This window comes from Malaclemys terrapin, chromosome 4 (genome assembly GCF_027887155.1).
Source record: "Malaclemys terrapin pileata isolate rMalTer1 chromosome 4, rMalTer1.hap1, whole genome shotgun sequence".
Classification (NCBI taxonomy): Eukaryota; Metazoa; Chordata; order Testudines; family Emydidae; genus Malaclemys; species Malaclemys terrapin.
Window position 1 is genome coordinate 54,717,961 of NC_071508.1, and position 18,522 is coordinate 54,736,482.

At 42.1% G+C, this 18,522-nt stretch overlaps 1 protein-coding gene across 10 annotated transcripts in view; it reads right to left on the reverse strand.

The window, feature by feature from the left end:
- Window positions 1-18,522, reverse strand: part of DENND2B (DENN domain containing 2B) — a 287,171-nt gene that overhangs the window by 30,858 nt on the left and 237,791 nt on the right. For all 10 annotated transcript variants that reach the window (XM_054025169.1, XM_054025165.1, XM_054025170.1 and 7 more), the window contains 2 exons: window positions 17,434-17,574; window positions 14,204-14,352 (listed from right to left, as the gene is read on the reverse strand). In XM_054025169.1, the coding sequence (XP_053881144.1) occupies window positions 14,204-14,352; window positions 17,434-17,574 (290 nt within the window). The remainder of the gene's footprint in view (window positions 1-14,203; window positions 14,353-17,433; window positions 17,575-18,522) is intronic.

An 18,522-nucleotide genomic window follows, 5' to 3' on the forward strand; every position in this document is an offset into this window, starting at 1 on the left:
TAACACGGCTGTTACTCTGAAACTTGTATAAGAAAGGTGACTGTTACACAGTTTCCATAAATCTGGTTCAAAGTATGTCATGTAAGGTATCAATGGAAAAAAGTATTATTCTCTTGTTTATATGCATGTGTCATCTTAAACCTGTGTTGTATTCCTGGGTGACAGCCCCCAGATAGATTTGCATTATGTGTTGATTGCCCATTAAGGACACTCCACTTTCACAATGGGCTATTGAAGAATCTCATCTTGCCCAGTAGGTCTTCCTACAGATGCCTCAGACAGCAAGGAGCCAATGGCCACCTCCTGTGATTCAGCAAAACATGTAAGGACATGTGACCCTGGACTCCATCTTGGGACAGTAAATTTCCATGCACCTCGGCTGTGGGCTTTGTTTGGGACAGCAAATTTCCATGCACATGGCGGAGGATATAAAAGGCACCTGAGACATCTCAGTTTTGCCTCTTTCCTGCTCCAAAAACTCTGGACTGTAGATTTACCACTAAAAGGAATATCTTCAACTACGGACTGAGACCTTCCAATCTTTTGGAAGTTACCAGAGAGGCTTTTGCAAGCCAGCAGTCTATTCCATCACTGCTACCAACCTGACATTTGTGTGTATATGATCTAGTAACCGTTTATAACTCTCTTATTTTCTTTTATTAATAAATCTTTAGTTAAGTTTACTAAGAATTGGCTGACAGTGATATTTGGGTAAGATCTGAGATACATATTGATCTGGGGATAAGTGTCAGTTCCTTTGGGATTAATAAGAACCTCACATATGGTGAAATGGGTTTTCAATAACCTCTCACTATATTAGATTTGGTTGTCCAGATGGGAACCAAGGGCTGGAATGCCTAAAGGGACTGTGTTTAGCGTCCGGTTAACCAGTATGGTATTATAGAAGCTCTTGTTACTGGCTTGGTGAATCTAATTATAGAATAAACCACCAGCTTTAGGGATTTGTCTGCCCTATTTCTTGCAGTCTGCCCTGTGTGTGGCATTCTCAGTGTGGCCCATTCCAGGCACCCAGGCACAGTAAGCATTAGAGGCATCCAGCAATAAACACATTCCTAGCTGGGGACACAACTTATTGTTTCATCACACAGAATAAAGAATTGGTAGCTACAGATATGAAAATTTCAGCAAACCTCTCACTCTGAGTGGTTTTAAAGTACTTAACTATTTAAAATTATACAGAGAAAAGTTTTCATTAAAGGGGAATGTGGTTTTACCAAGGCATCATCTCTTGCTTCTGTAATAAAAAAATGTGTAAGAAAGATATATAAATGCCTTTGGAGAGAGAGACACACAAATGGTTCTTCAGAAATAGAGATTTGGCTCTTCAAGGCTCTGGCATCCAACTGTACTTTGCACAAAGCTCAATTAAATTGTCCATTGGACACGGTTACCTGCTCATGCTCTGTTGGATGGAATCCTTTTTAAAAAAAAACGTTAAGTGGACAGTTATCCCCAGCTTCCACAGTGACATCCAGATTCTTTCTGTAGGACAGTTTTCTAGCATAAATCCATAACAAAAACAGTAGAGCTTTTGGTTACGATAACCCCAAAGAGTTATAAACTACAAACCACTATTCCATACTGGGGCTTTCAATTTGTTAGTCTCTAAGGTGCCACAAGTACTCCTCGTTCTTCTTGCTGATACAGACTAACACGGCTACCACTCTGAAACACACACACTGATGTTGTCAGATCAGCTGGTGATCACCATACTTTTAACAGAATTACTACTGGAAAGTTGGCGGAAGGGTTTATTTTCTCTAGCTGGGGATCAATAACAAAGGAGAAAAAAGGAATGTTCTCATTCTGAAGATGAAAATGGAATCTTTGCAAAAAGTCACAAGGGGTTAGTGGGCAAGCTAGAAAAATGCTGTAACTTATCAACACACAATTACTGCACTAATAACCAATCCACTGAAAGAATACCATCTAAAGAAAACAGGCCCACTTCCTATCTCTTTCCCATTCATGGGAGAGGGGGGAAGAATTTTGTTTTACAAATCACAAATGAGATAATGAGGTTTTCCCACTGTAGAGCTGTCGCCAAAGTCTCAATAAACCACATGACTAAATATCCACTGGAACAGGAGGAAGGGCAGGAAAGAGAAACAAAAGTACAAACTAAACTCTTTGTAGTTTGTTTTTTGTAATTATGCCACCAAAATGCATATGTGCATTAAAATGTCAATAACAGCTTGCTTTCCTCTGATTGCTGTTGAATCTTAAACAAACAAGGTATTTACACAGCCCATTTTTTTCTTGAAGTCCTTTCTACCTGACATACGTGTTCTGAGAAATGTCTATTTAACTGCAATGTCTATTTGGTTCTTATATTGGCACCCATCAGCAGTGCCGGCTCCAGGCACCAGCGGAGGAAGCATGTGCCTGGGGTGGTACATGCTAAGGGGCGGCATTCTGTCTGTTCTTGGGACAGCACAGTCCGGGCGGCTTTTTTTTTTTTTTTTTTTTTTTTTCCTTTTTTTTGCTTTGGCAGTTCAGGCAGTAGTCTGAGTGGTAAAACTGGTAGAGCTGGCCCTGCCCATCAGCACAGTATCTGAGTGCTAGTGTGGATGGGTCAGAATCCAAATGTACCTAGTATAAGTGCACCATAAGAAGGCATGGGAATTCAAGTGCACAATTTCTCACTCCAAAACCTAAAGGAGCAGCTCTATTACATAGTTGCCAACTTTCACGTGGTAAATAAGCACCCCGACTTTCACAATAAGCTAAAAATCAAGCTAATCCCATTTCAAAACAAGGCCAAAACAAGCCAATCCCTAAGAATCCCAACACTCTGTGTGACTAGATCCCCCGGGTGTGCAGTCTGGGACTGCGGTGGACCCATTGTGCACCCCAACTCTCTCCCCACCTTGTCCCTGCTTGCCGGGAGCTGATTTAAAAAAAAAAAAAAGGAGGGGGGGGGCACAAGCTACAAGCGAAAAAGTAGCCAACAAGCAACTCACGAGCCAATTAAGTCGAAAACAAGCACAATTTCTGCATTTTTTTTTTTTTTTTTGCAGGTTTGGCATGTCTGCTCTATTAGCTCACTTAAGGGTTGATGTCACAAAGTGCTGAAAACCCTCAACCCCAGCACTTTGCAGGATTGAGCTGCACATACAGGGAACTATGCATTTGACACATTACAGCAAAAAGCAGTGATGTCCTTATACACACCTCATCAAATAAGGAATGCAGCTATATTTACAGCACAAAGTGAGAAGAAAGGAACCATCTGGGGTAAGTAGGAGAGAGTGAATGGGGATGCTAGTGAGTTATAAAGGGAAAAGAATTACATATAATATGAAAGTAATTATCAGATGGTTCTGAGACTACTTTAAACCAGTTTGGTATATGTATTTGTACTCACTGCTACTCCACAAAGCAAAGAGAATCGTAACATCAAAAATCTTTCGCAAACTATACTAGAGAGGCTGTGGGACAGGTAACAGAGACCTGGGAAGACTCTAGGGGATGCATCTCCATACTGAAATGAAGGAAGCTGCAAACTTCTCTATTTTATGTAAAATAACAGTAAGCCTTGGGCTCTAAGCAAGTTGTCAATATGGGGTCTTATCCAGCTTCCATTGTAGTCAATGGAAAGACTCTCATTACTTAATTGAGAACTGGACATTCCAGCCATGAAATACGTTCCGTCCATGTGTCTTGTAGGAAAGAGAATTTCTTCCACTGCAGGCATTACTGGGTGAAGTTCTCCTATGGCCTATGCTTAGGGTTGCCAACCCTCCAAGATTGTCCTAGAATCTCCAGGAATTAAAGATTAATCTTAAACTTTAATTAAAGATTAATCTTTAATTAAAGTTTATGTCATGTGACGAAACCTCCAGGAATACATCCAACCAGAATTGGTGACCCTACTATGCTATGCAGATCAGACTACATGATCATAGTGGTTTCTTCAGGCCTTAGAATCTTTGAATTATTATGCATTCTTCTGGTGGACACTGGGTATGGTGTTTCTAAATCTCTTCCTCCTCAATGCAGTTGAGATGAAAGGAAGAAGAAAGGAAAGAAGGAAGAAAGAAAGAAGGAAAGAAAGAACAGTTTGCTCCAAGACAATAAGAATGGTCAACTTCTGGCTTAATATCAGATCAAGCCTGACAGATACAAGGAGAGGATTTATTTGTGTTCTGAGTCTGTCTCCTTTAATCTGCTCTCTGAGCTGAGAAAGTGCAAAATGATGTTCAGCTACGCTTGGTGATCAGCCACAGCAAATTTTCCCTAGAAAGCAGGTTTCTGGCATGCATTTGCTTTTCCATGGTCACATTAACTATTGTCATGCTTGCCTCATCATTTTTTATTAGAATGGGAAAGTAAACAGAAATGTTCAGTACTGGCCAGCAGCCAAGCTGTCCAGTGATCCTGGTGTGAATACACTGCACATCATCTCCCTTTGTTCTAACAGAAGAGGGACATATACAATATGTTTATCTATTGTTTATCTGCAATAGCCAGGTTGACATGTGTTATTTTTTATTTTTACCTCCTTATCCACTCTGAAAATACAACCTGATTATTGTAAATGAACACTAAGTAAGTGAACACTATCAAGCCCAGTAATTTATGGCCGAACTAGAGAATAATTGTTAGAAAGACAACCAGTCTCAACTGACAGATTTCAGGTAATGATGAATTAACCACTCCCCCTTGGTAAATTACCCACACTGTTAAAAAAAAAAAAAAAAGTATCTTATTTCCAATTTGATTTTTTTCTAATATCAACCTGGATGTTGTTATGATTTTTGTCTGTTAGATTAAAATGTCTGTAATGTCTTTTCCTTGGGTAGGTGTTTGTAGATTGTGATCACATTGCCTCTGAACATGGTGCTTTCTGTAGTATGTGTCTTCTAGTTTGGTATCATGGCTACTGTCCCAATGGATTCAGACATGCAGAAGAGACTATGGGCTTGTCTACATTACCCGCAGGATTGACGGGCAGTGATTGATCCAGCGAGGACAGCGTGGTGAGTAGATCTAAGTACGTCCACTTCAGCTACGTTATTCACGTAGCTGAAGTTGCGTAACTTAGATCAATCCTTCCCCCCCACCACCCCCCTTCCCAGTGTAGACCAGGCCTAAGAAAAAAATCAAGGTCATGAGGATCCATAGGCAACATTTGCATCCTTACCACCAGCTGGCGGCTTGCTAGTAATTAGTCAGCTGACTAATGGAAACCTTGTCCCACCAGAGGCACTGCCCATGAGTGTCCTGTTTGGAGGAGTGCCCAACCCCATGGATTGATCCAGCTGCACTATTTAAGCCAGAAGGAGGCACAAGAAGTTGTCTATGCAACTAGGTAAATTCCTGGCTGGCTGTTACATTGGACCCTGTCTTCGCACCGGATTCCTGTCTTCCTGACCTATCTCTGGTCTCTGACTCCAAAGCCAGCTCTGACTTTTGGTTAAGCTCCTGACTGACTCCTGGTCTGACCACCCAAACTGTTACCACCCTAGAAAGAGATCTTGGAGTTATCGTAGACAGTTCTCTGAAAACAACTGCTCGGTGTGCAGTGGCCATCAAAAAAGCTAACAGAATGTTAGGAACCATCAGGAAAAGAATAGATAATAAAACAAAAAATATTATAATTCTACTACATAAATCCACGGTACACCCACACCTTGAATACTGCATGCAGTTCTGGTTGCCCCATCTCAAAAAGAGATATTAGTGCCAAAAATGGTACAGAGAAGGGCAACAAAAATTATTAGGGGTATGGAACAGCTCCCATTGAAGGAGAGATTAAGACGACTGGGGGTGTTCAGCTTAGATAAGAGATGACTAAGGGAGAAGATGGTACAGGTCTATAAAATCATGAATGGTATGGAGAAAGGGAATAGGTAAGTGTTATTTACCCCTTCACATAACACAAGAACCAGGGGTTACTCAACTAAATTAATAAGCAGCAGATTTAAAACAATCATCAGTCAACCTGTGGAACTCATTGCCAGGGGATGTTGTGAAGGCCAAAAGTATAACTGGGTTCAAAAAAGAATTAGATAAGTTCATGGAGGATAGGCCAATCAATGGCTATTAGCCAGGATGGTCAGGGACATAACTCTATGTTCTTAAGCCCAAGCCATGACAAAAACTTTCTGAACATTCCAAGTGTAAGAAGGCTGAATGTAAACCAGATATGTCACTGAAGGTATATCTACACTTGGAGCCAGAAGTGTGATTCCCAGTTCAGGAAGACGTACTCATGCTACCTCTCATTGAGTTAACACACTAAAAATACTAGTGTAGACAGGGTAGCATATGCAGCAGGGTGCAGCGGCATAGGCTAGCCTTGCCTAGTACATATCCACGGGGTTCAGGAGGGTTTGTACTTGGCACAACTAGCCTGTGCCACCGTGAGCCGTTACCGTGCTACTTCGGCTACAGGACTATTTTTAGCATGCTAAGTCAATGAGAGCTAGTGCAAGCACATCTATACAAGCTGAGAATCACACCCCCAGCACCAAGTGCAGGCAAATCCTGGGGCTGAAGAAAGCACACCACTCTACAGTATTTGTTTGGAGGAGTGCATAGTGAGTCACAATTGCCCCATAAATCTTTCGGTGGGATTTTCCCTCCCAAATATTTGCATATTTATGCTCCTCAGCAATGTTCCTGTCTGGGTCTTGTGACGTGTGTGTGTATGTGTGTGTGTGTGTGTGCGCATGTGTGTGTGTGTGTGTGTGCGCATGTTCCTGCCTGTAATTAAGTGTCTTTCTGTGCCTGTAATTAAAAGGTCAAAATGAGTCTTTCCCTGGATTTTTCTGGAACGTAAAATCCTTCCATATATTCAAAATACAGTGAGGGGTGCTAAAGGTTTACTTCCAGAACTGCCCAGAACTATCCCATTGGTTGGGTGCCTAGCCCCAGTCTACAAATATGCCTGTTTTGCACTTGTGATGTGTCCAGTGCAGAGAAAAGATTTCATAGGATTACAACATACATGTGATACAGTGTAAATTAATATTGCAATAGGCTTCCTCTCCCCTACTATCTGGGTGGCAGGAGGGTGTGCTTTGAGACAGAGGTAGGGAGAACAGACATTGAAACACAGTGTTCTTTTGGAAGGTCAGAGCCACCTGTCAGGTGACCATCTAGAAACCATCTAAAGTATGGTTCTAGTGCACACCAGCAGGATTCACATGGCCAGTTAGTGCTCCACACGCTGGCGCACCCTAGAATTTACAACTGGAGCACATTAACACACTGTGTAGACAAGCCCTTAGATCTAAGGGAGGAGCAGAGGACACAGGCCTCATCCTAAGTCAATTGAAATAAACGGAAAGACTACCATTGACTTCAGTGGACTGTGGATCAGATTCATGCAGCATGACATGAAAACAATCTGTGCAGCTGATACTTTAAGATATGAGCAATTATAACAGGGGCGAATGATCAGTTTATAAAACTGGAAAAGTAACAAAGGGACATTAACACGCCCAAAGGTTTTCTTTCTTTCTTGCCTCCAAAGGTTCAGAAAAAAGGTGTGTGGGGGGTTCTTCTCCCAAGCCTGGATAGGTCACCCCTGCAAGATGTCCACATGAGTTTGTCTCCAGTACAAAGCTTAAAGAAGCAAAGATAAATATCTTTTCTCTACTGTTTGCCTGTATTTATTTTCTTTTGCTACCTCCCTGCCTGTAGCAACACTGACGTCCTGCGAGCCCAAGAATCCATTTATTGTCCATCTGTTGCCTGCTTTTTTCAAAACCTCACTAGCATGTCCCGAGGGCTTTGCTCCTATCAGCTACAGAGGGAGAAGTACTCAGACCCATCTGGGGTGTTAGGCAGAGCTCTGAGAGCACACACAGGCGCTCGCAACTTTAAGGGCACTGGGATGGGAAGTAATTTGATTTGAAGGAGGATGGTGAGGGCGGACATGATACAATCAGATCCCATCTAAATGTAGCTTTCAGCAGATATTTGAGTAATTGGAGCTTAGATTCCCTTTTTGTAAGTATTTGTGTTAGTAAAGCTTGACCACTTGAATATTTGTGGAATGCCAAACACCAAAAATTGCTGGCAGATTTGAATTGAAATTCATTTTCAAATGTGAGCAAACTGCTGCAGAAATTTATTTCCACTATTTGTTCAGCTGCAAGCAGCAAAACAGTTTAATTTATAAACAAATAACCTGGTTTTAAAAACCCTAAATGCTAACATGCATAACTAACCAAGGCAACCACATAATGTTGTTAAAATTCTCACCCTCTTTTCTTCATTGTTATGCTGTAAATTGTAAGCTCTTCAGGGCAGAGATGAGTATTATTTGTCTGCTAAGCACCATACATACTTGGGGCACTCTGTAAACAATCAATAACAATTCAGTTCCTTTCATTACACCCAGGCTTTTCCAACTTGTATAATGGAGAAAATCATTTGCTGTTTGGAGACTGATTAAATAGCCAGCCGCAAAAGGCTTCATTGTTTGAAGCCTGAACCCTCAACATTATTTTCTTTTTTAACCTAGATTTTTCCTTACATGAAGAAATCAAACCCTTATAAAATCTCTTTAATTTCCTGCTCTGGTTCTTGGGCCTACTGACTGGACCTATAAGATGTGTCAATTTCCCCCCCCCCCCTTACGGGTAACTTCTTTCAGCTTTACCGGTGATGCCCATAAACAAAACTCACATCAGACAAGACTAGGGCCCAAACCATGCAGTTATTAGCTCAGAGTGTTTCATCTTAGACTTCATCCCAGTTTAAGCCATGAAAATCTCAGTAAGTATTGAATTTAAATCCACTTCTTACTGTCTCTCTCCCTAGGCCTTTGTCAAAGGTCTCTCATTATTAATTATATTACATAGCGCCTAGAGGCCCCAAGCGAGACCAGAGCCCATTGTGCTAGTAGGAGTCTGTCCCTGCCCTAGAGAGCTTACAATCTAAATAGACAAGACAGACACAGAGTGGCCGGGAAAACAGAGAGGTGAAGTTACTCAAATAAGGTCACAGAGCAGGTTAGTGGCAGAGCCAGGAATTAAACGCAGGTCCCCTGACTCTCAGTCCAAAGCCTTATCCCCACTACCTCTGGCTCATTTTTTGAGTACTTAAAAGTTGCACAAAATAAAGTAACAGGGAAAATCTTTGCTTTGTAATGGGTGGAGTGGCACAGCTGTGAGGGCATCAATTCCCCTAGCAACAACAGTCAATGGATCTGTCCATCCTCATTAATGTGGCAGCCACCCAAATTCTTAGGTCTTCATGGGGAGCCAGTCACTTACTAAGGTTATCTGGGTCTATCTCACTCAATAAATCGCCTGTCATTGCAAGACCCTTGGGCATTGGTGCACCTCGGTCCCTTCTGTTTTCTGCCTGTGGCATATAACAGTTTAGTCTCCCAAGGGCTGTAACACTTTGGCTTAGTGAGCAGGTGGTGGGTGATGTTTAGTGAGCTGTAATGGACTGGAGGTCAGTCTAGATCAGGAGTAGGCAACCTGTGGCATGCAAGCTGATTTTTAGTGGCACTCACACTGCCTGGGTCCTGGCCACCCGTCTGGGGGGCTCTGCATTTTAATTTAATTTTAAATGAAGCGTCTTAAACATTTTAAAAAACCTTATTTACTTTACATACACAAATAATTTAGTTATATACACCTCTACCCCGATATAACGCTGTCCTCGGAAGCCAAAAAAATCTTATCGCGTTATGTTGAACTTGCTTTGATCCACGGGAATGCGCAGCCCTGCCCCCCCCAGAGCGCTGCTTTACCACGTTATATCCGAATTCGTGTTATATTGGGTCGGTTATATCAGGGTAAGAGGTGTATTATAGACTTATAGAGACCTTCTAAAAACATTAAAATGTATTACTGGCTCGCGAAACCTTAAATTAGAGTGAATAAATGAAGACTCAGCACACCACTTCTGAAAGATTGCCGACCCCTGGTCTAGATAATCTGGTGGTCCCCTCTGGCCTTAAATTCTATGACTCTAATATATGCCAAAAACCCCAAATCAGGTATATAACAAAACCAACAATCCATAACAAAACAGGGAGCACGGATTGCATTTTGACCAGTAATTTACATAGACAGAGTTACTGCTAGGCTTGTGTGGGACAGAGGTAAATATAAATCCAAACAACATTGAAAGGGTCTTTTTCATTTCTAATTTCTGTTTGGCCATGTCCTCCCGGCTCTGCATGAAATATGTCCAGGGGTGAAATTAATATTAAATTCTTACCAGTACGGGGGCCCGGTTCCGGGGCCCCAGAAGGGGCGGGGCCTTGAGCGGAAGGGGTGGGCGGGGTCAGCCTCCAACAGTCAGCCCATCTGCGCTGCCTGGCCCACACCACCTGAGGCTCCAGTGGCGATTTAAAAGGACCCGGGGCTCTGGCCACTGCTGCAGTAGTGGTAGGCCCTTTTAAAATGCCGGCCCCCAGAGCAGCTGCCCCTTCCCCCCCCCGCCCTCCACCGCAGGGATGAGGGGGGATGAGGAAGGGGAAGTGACGTTGCCGAGGCAGCGCTTTCACGTCGGCTGCGTAAGGGCCGGTACCAGCTTCTTATCAGTACATCGTATCGGCCCACTTTCACCCCTGAATATGCCAAAAGGAAACACAGCAGCTTTTTATCCAGTGAAAACCTATGTAAGGCACGGCTCTCTTTTCCCCTCTGTGTTGTGGGGCTGATGGGATTGAGGGGGCCTTCGTGTAACAGCCATAACATGCCACATACAAGGAGGCTGAGCTTTCATTGGAAATTCCAGACTAAACCTGTAGATTTCTTGCAATCCGTGCAAAATCTGGTTGCTCCACCAGTTCTTAGCTATGCCAGCACTGACAGCATGGATGTCTTCCATGCCAAGCTGCCACTGGCTCCCTCAGAGGAGACTTCAGTGGTAGTATGCAGAGGTATTTTTCCACATTTGTTAGGCCAGTCTTCCAGAAAAAGCATGCTACAGAGAGGCTGCTTCCCAGCATGGATCAGCATTCACATCACCCTCCTGTCAGTACCCGGCCCAAGATGGGGAAGCTAATGATCCAAGCAGCGGATCAAATTCAGTGATAAATCCTGGTCATGTGCCATGTGAGGCATGTTTTGCATATGCTAAGAACAATCTCCACCCCCCATAATTAGGCCATGCCTCCATCAAACGCCTCCCTGTTGTGGATTTAGTGCTCAATCCTGCAAGGTGCACCTGAAGTCAATGGGTTGAGGGTTCTCAGCGGCTTGCAGGATCAGGTCCATACTGCATAAGGGTCCTGGGGAGCTACAGAATGGTGACAGTACTTCACTGAACCTTGTACCCTCTATTTGCTCCAGTGCTATTCTGTGCAAATTGTGCTCCCCCGCAGCATTATGTAATGGAGAGGGCCATGGGCCGTGTCATTCTGAGAAGTACGAGTGCAGTGGTGCATATGGGGGTCCACTAATATTGTTATATAACCAGCAAAACAAAATTGTTTAGTAACAATATAATTAATCGTACTGTAGAGAAACAGCCAGAAGGAACATAAAATACATTTTCAAAGCCACCTGCCACTGATATCAATGATGCGACTGACAGCCTTTGAAAAGAATGGAGAAACCCTGTATTAACGAAACAATCTTCACCATGGGTTTCCAAGAAATTAAATCATTCTGAATGGTCATTCAGACTAAGGGTTACCAACAGGACGAGTGATCTAATAAAATCTTCATGTTGTTTTAGACAGCAAGACATACCGCTAAGGAAGGCATGTTATAACCTGAAAAGGGTCCACAGCTTTAAGAAATTATCCCCCAAAGGTTGTAAAGCTTTGACTATGCAAACTATTTTTGCTATTATATACACTGGCAACCACTAAGTGCAGCTATTATTCCTGGCAATCATTCAGAGAAGGACAGGACTGATAAAGCACTTAGCAGAGTTTTGGGCTAGATCCATTTGTCTTTTCAACCACCGGTACATTCCTTTAGATCCTTTTAAGGGATTCTGGATGTTCCTGAGTGTAATAAATGGAGGTCTTTATTTTTATTTGCCATTTTTTATTATTTAGCATGCTATGGTTGCAAATATCTCACTTAAAATGTTTACATGTGTGTGCATTGATCACACTTGCATCTAATAAAAGACTGGATTGGGCCTTATTCCGGTGGGAGACAATGGGAGAGGAAGGTACAAGACATCTCCTCTGTCTTGCAGGGCCTATGTAAGAGCCATGCCCAATTGCCATCCCTGAGCTTGGGGAGCACAGGGACTGCTCCCTCCCTATCATCTTTGGGGAGCACATGCCCCAAAGGAGGCAGGGAGGAGGTAGGACAGGTGCAAGATATGCCCCTGAAGAGGTGTGGCAGGGAGCACCACTCATGGACTGTGCCCAAATGGTACAGTTGAACCTTAAGCAAAACCTCTGCAAGGAAATGGATTCAGAGTTTGTATAGGCACCTGGGGAAAATATCTCAACCAGCTGCTAGGGGCAATATTAATCTTCTGGTTCTATGAACTGTACATGTACCTGAGTCAACAGAAAGACAGACATAGGGCACTTAGTGACAGTATAAGAGGAAGCTTGGTCTGTTGCACCCTTCGGGGGGCAAGGAGCACTGGAGTTCAAATCCTAGTGCTATCTGAGACTTTCTTTATGGCCTTGAACAAGTCATTCAATCTCTCTGGACCTCACTTCCCTCCTCTGTAAAATAGGGCTAACAATATTTATCTGCCTCACTGCATTTTTATGAAAATCAACTAATGTTTGTACAATGCTTTGAAGGTGCTAAGTAAAAAGTATTGTCACTATTATTAAAGTTTGGGGTATTTTTCTAATCTAAGCATCTTTGCTATATTTTACCCCACAATGAGAATGTTTGTGTCATTCCACTCTGCACTGGAATTTAAGGAGCATATTCACATAATAGCAAAGTAATACAATTTTTTTTTAACGTTCTATAGATCCTTTCATTCCAAAAGTACTCCATAAATGATGTGCAAAGATCATTGCTGAAATGCACCCACGTCTGGGGTGGAGGATAGCAGTCCAACCGATTACCAGCGCACAACACAGAGAAAGAAAATTTTGGCTCAGGACATTGTGGCAAACCTCTTCACATACAAATAAGTGTCATAGATTTTTAATGTCCAAATGACATGACCTTGTTTTTAACAATCTCCTTTGAAAGGTCTCTTGAGACAGTAAGCTGGGCAGCACTTTACATAAGAAGGAACAGATGAATTGATCTTAATGGAATTTGAACCTTTGTTTTCAAAGAATCTAGATTTAAGGCTCATTCTTACACCACTAAACTAGACCAACACAGCAAAGTCCTCAACTAACCCAGGTGTTAAAAATCCAGGTGTCACTGTAACTATTTGTTAATCTACTGGTAAGGCAGTTTGATATATCCCTAAGTGTATGAGAGTCAGGGTATATCTTTAAGAAACATCCAATTCTCACAGCACTAACCTAATGGAAGTTCTGCACGCCTAGCCATGACAGAATATACAGCTGAGCTCACTTCTGGTCTAGTGACTATACATGGACGCTGGGAGACAGGAGACCTAGATTCTATCCTAACTGCTTCTGACTCATTCTGTAACTTTTGGCAAATGTCCACTGATTTTGGGTGCCTCAATTTCTGGACTCCTCTTAAGGTTACTAAGGCCTGATATTTAGAGCTCCCATTGACTGCAGGTGCCTGTGCTCATTGTATCTGAAAATCAGGCATGACAGGTCTCAAGTTGGGTACTCAAACTTAGTGAACGCATGAAAATTTGAGCTTCAGTTGACACTGTGCCTCAGTTTCTCCATTGTAAAATGATGATGTTACCAATCTTTGTAAAGAGCTTGGAGATCTAGGGATGAAAAATAACTATGTAAGTGCAAAGTGTTGTTTAATTAGGGCCTTCCCCCCTGCTTGAGCCAAGCACAAGGGCAGGACTGTGCTCTTATGATTTTAGAGATTGTTCACGGATAGGTAAATGTTTTTATCCCCATTTTACAGATGGGAAAACTGAGACAGAGACAAGTTAAGTGTCTTGCAGCTAGTAACAGAGCTGGTTCTATTCGCCAACTGCAAGCTACAAATAATTTCCACTAGAATCAGCAGGAATTATTTTAGTGGCTCATCTCATGTCTGTGGAGGGAGAATCTTGACTTCCAGCAATCTCCTCCTCCATCTCTGAATGCCCTTTGTATCATTAGACAATGCTGGCTCCAACAATATGTTATAGTTAAAGTTCCTTTGCCACTTACTTGAGCTTATCTGCTATGAAGATCACGCGTCGCTCCAGCAGAAGGGAAGCAAAGATCCTGATGATCTGTCGTACGCTGAGGCACTTGAAAAGACATTCAAAGTCCACGTGTTCCAGACGTGAGTCCATTGGACGCCGAAGCTCTATCACCTGAATGCATTCAAAGAAATGTAAGTTAGTTTAACTGGTCAGGCTTCACTAGCTCTTCAGATGCCTTTCACCCATGCATAGGCCACGTGGCACTAAATGCCTTGTTCCCTGTGCTGAGGAGATAGGGGACTTTCACTCACACTCTCTCCTTTGCAGAGAGACTAAAAGGAGATGCACGCTCCAGAGCAGCATTCTATTGCACACCTCCTCACCAGGTTATGCTTGCAAATCTTATCTGCCTCCCAGAAAGAAACTCCCCATACATTAAATCAGCCCTCATTTGCTAGGATGAAATAGTCCTGCTTTATAAACATCCACTTTGAAAATGGGCAGCTCGACTGTGTCAGCAGCATACAGCAAAAAACGGAATCTGTAACTTTTTCTGGGGAGTCAGGATCATGGCTTGAATGGCAACATCTGACAAGTTCCACTCTGTCCTTGTTTCCATGCTGCACCCATCCCCTGGCATCTGAGCCCCTTTCCTCAGATTTATTAGGTTGATTTCTTCACCTAAGATTTTAACCTGTGGGATTGCATGATCCCTTTAACATCCAGTCCTGTGTGAGCCAGGTTTAGGCTGGGACTTCAAAGATGGTGGACAGAAAAACAGAGAAGGGTAAAAAATACATAGAGTGCAAAGGAGGGAGAGAAAGAGATAGAAGGGCAGGGCAGCAGCTGATGATCTACTGACATTTGGAGGAACTAGGGTAAACTCACTGGAAATGGACAGCTGCAAAATACTACACATGACCAGACTTTACCAAAAAAGACCCCACTCCTTATACTCTACATAATATAGGTATTATTTTTTGTCAGATTAAGGCCTGGTTGAAACCTCAGCGAACACATCCCCAGGACCATAATAATCTCTTATACTACCCATCCTCCTGTGTGTCTTAAAGCCAACGCCAATGTATTGGTATAAAGTATTTTTATGCTTTCATACCTACATTTCCAGATTCCATTAACATTATGGTATTGGTTTAAAACTGAATTAGCCCTTATGAAATTGCTCCAAAATAACACTGCAGTTAGCAGCAGAGTGCAGGAGAGTGGAAACAAAATGGATTGCTAGCAGTTCTTTTGTGACACCATTGTGCTCAGGGACAGGATAGGAACAGTCAGAAGAAAATCACTGTCACATCCATATTGTGTAGAGTCACATCTTGTGATTAGATTTTTTTTTAAGAAACCCAAAATATGCAAACAAATATTCTCCCACTGTAACACCAAATATCCACCACCCTACCACTGCTGCAAAAATCAGCAAACATACCATTGTTGAGTGATTGTGTTTTCCTGACGGATACTACCAGTGGGGTAAATGCTAGCTCCCATTGCTTTAAGTTTCATAAAGGTCACCAGTATTAAGAATTAAAACATTTCTCAGCATGGTGATTGAAGGCTTGTTACGTCATGTTAATGTGCCAAATCATTGGGAACTAGTTACTAAGGGCTAATCTACACTGGCAACGGGCTTGTGTAGTCGCGGCAGAGCGCTGGGAGAGAACACTCCCAGCGCTCTAAAAAACCCACCTCTATGAGGGGAGTAGCTCCCAGCGCTGGGAGCACAGCTCCTAGCATGGGTGCACTGTCTACACTGGCACGTTATAGCGCTGAAACTTGCTGCACTCAGGGGGGTGTTTTTTCACACCCCCGAGTGAGAAAGTTGCAGCGCTGTAAAGTGCCAGTGTAGACAACCCTTTAGTTTTCCAACACTATAATCTTGCTGTAGGATGCATTGCAAGTCACAACAGTTTTTAGAAACAGTGGAAGGGCCAAGTAAGCCAGTGCAATTTCACCTAAATCAATGGGATTGCACTTGTGTAACTGAGAACAAAGCTGAGCCTAATTAAAGTCTTTTTGATCTGCTGTCTGCTTTACTGTACTTGTTTGTTTCCATGTATTAAGGTTGCATGGAAGGGATCTGGTGCATGAGCTAAATGGGGCAGGACTACAGAGCCAGTTATCAAATACATTAGCATCTAGAAAGCACCATGAAATCTTGCCTTTATTCCTAAAGTCAGCCCCTCAGAATTCCTTATGCTTTCCACAGTATGAGGATTGAAGACTTCAAATGTGCCTTACAGGGCACTTTTACAAGGAACCCTTTTTGTTTCAGCCCAAAAGACATTATGGTGCAAACTGTAACACCACTGAAGTTACTGGCTTTAGGTCACTAGAAAATGTGATCCGATGTAAAAATTAAAAATAGGCAGAGAACTTGACAGTAAAATAGAATTCAAAGAAGAAAATCACCTCCTTTTTTCTGCGCCATTCATTCAGACAAATTCTATTCTCCATAATTCTACAGTTAGTCCATCCAAATAAATGAGTGGAGTTATTATGGATTTATACCAGGAGTACACAGCAGAATTTGAAGTTAAAAATGACTTTTTAATCAACATACTAACATTGATATTCTCTAGTAGCCCACATAACCTACAATACTAGGTTTCTATTGGACTTTTACATCTTGCATTTTTAACTGGGTTTCTGTAATGAACACACACACACACACACACACTTTAAAAATCCATAAGATGTTTTATAAAGCCTGCTGTTCCAAATATAGGCCATTGCTTTGGGGGTTAGGTAAATGACTATTTTTTTCAAAACACTGATGTTTAAAAAACTGTCACCAAATGCTGCTGGTAAATTCTTTAGCCAATTCCATATCTCTGAACAATGACGCTTGTAATAACTTCTAAGTTCCTGATCTGGTGGTATACAGTGATAATGGAAAACACACTATGGATGACTTCTAGCTTGCTAATATTGCAATAAAGTTCAGCCACATCATAACTCTTCTGTTAAATACACAAGAACTTGGAGTATGTTGGAATTTTTTTTTATTATTAAACTTCCAGAGAACCAACAAACATATTAAAATAACTACCTCTTCAGAAAACTGTTTATAATAATCAAAGGGAATTATTGTTAATAGTAATTATGCTGCTGTTTTCCAGAACCCTCCCATGACATTTCATGATTCCCCCATCTTCAGCTTTCTTTCTTTGGCTTCTTTTTATTATTTGTGGAGTAGGGGTTTTGGGTTTAAGGTTTGCAGTAGCCTTTTACCTCATTTCCAGCTCCAGGCAGAAAAGTCTTGACTTTGATTGTCTTTCCAGGTGCAGGAAAAGGAGACTCCATCAGACTCCTCATAAATGGATAAACCAAGGCAGCAGAGATGCCCCTTCTCCTTTCAACCTCATCCAGGATCTGATCCATCACAGTCCGATGTGAAAGAGAGAACATATCAGAACAACAACAACATAAATTTCTAAAGCATCTTCTGTCCCAAACATGTACCAGACTACATGCCTAATTCTCCCCTTATGTGCATGTGTTCAATACCATTAATGTCATAACAGAATCACAGGGGTTGCAGGAGTGTAACTGAAGGCTGAATATGTAGAGAAATCGAGATCATTTCATCTATTGATAAAATGCAGCCACCTTTGGGATGGAGCACAGAAGGCATTCTGTGCCAGCCACACTTCAAAGCAGTTTTTAGAAAAGTAAGGAAAGAATAATTTATCCACTGGTAAACTGTAGGGAGACTTCACAAGGCAAAATGTGATTGGTAGAATTGGACTTTGGCCAGGACATCAGGATTGACATCTTTGCTTTTAGGAAAAGTGAAACAGGATTCTGTGACCGCAGGACCTCAGTTTAACATATTCAGATTGGGCATACAGCGTTTTCTGCTTCAGATTCTGAAATGAGGAGACAGTGATCGCTTCACAATCCCTTATGTTCAAAACAGCTGATCCTGAGTGGGTTTTGTGAAGCGTGCCCTACTCTTTACATTGGATGTCTGTACTAATGTCATTTTCCATTTGCCATGACACAGAATAGACAATTTAGCTCTATACTGAATAGATGGAACTCAGATAGATTCAGAGGATTTTTTTTTTCTTCTTCTTCTTCTTCTCCTCCTCCTCATTTTATTCACACAGGCCAACATAAATTAGACCATAGCAAAGTTTTCCCATATTAAATAGAACGTGCTGCTGATAAACCTAAAGAAGAGGGGAAAGCCAGCTTTAAAGCTGTTAGTGGTTTGACCTGGAAGACTGATCTTTTAACCACTACTCATGAGCAATGGGCCACGCAATAGTTAGTCTGTCAAAGCCAGGCACTTTCCCTTGTTGCTGTTGGAAATGC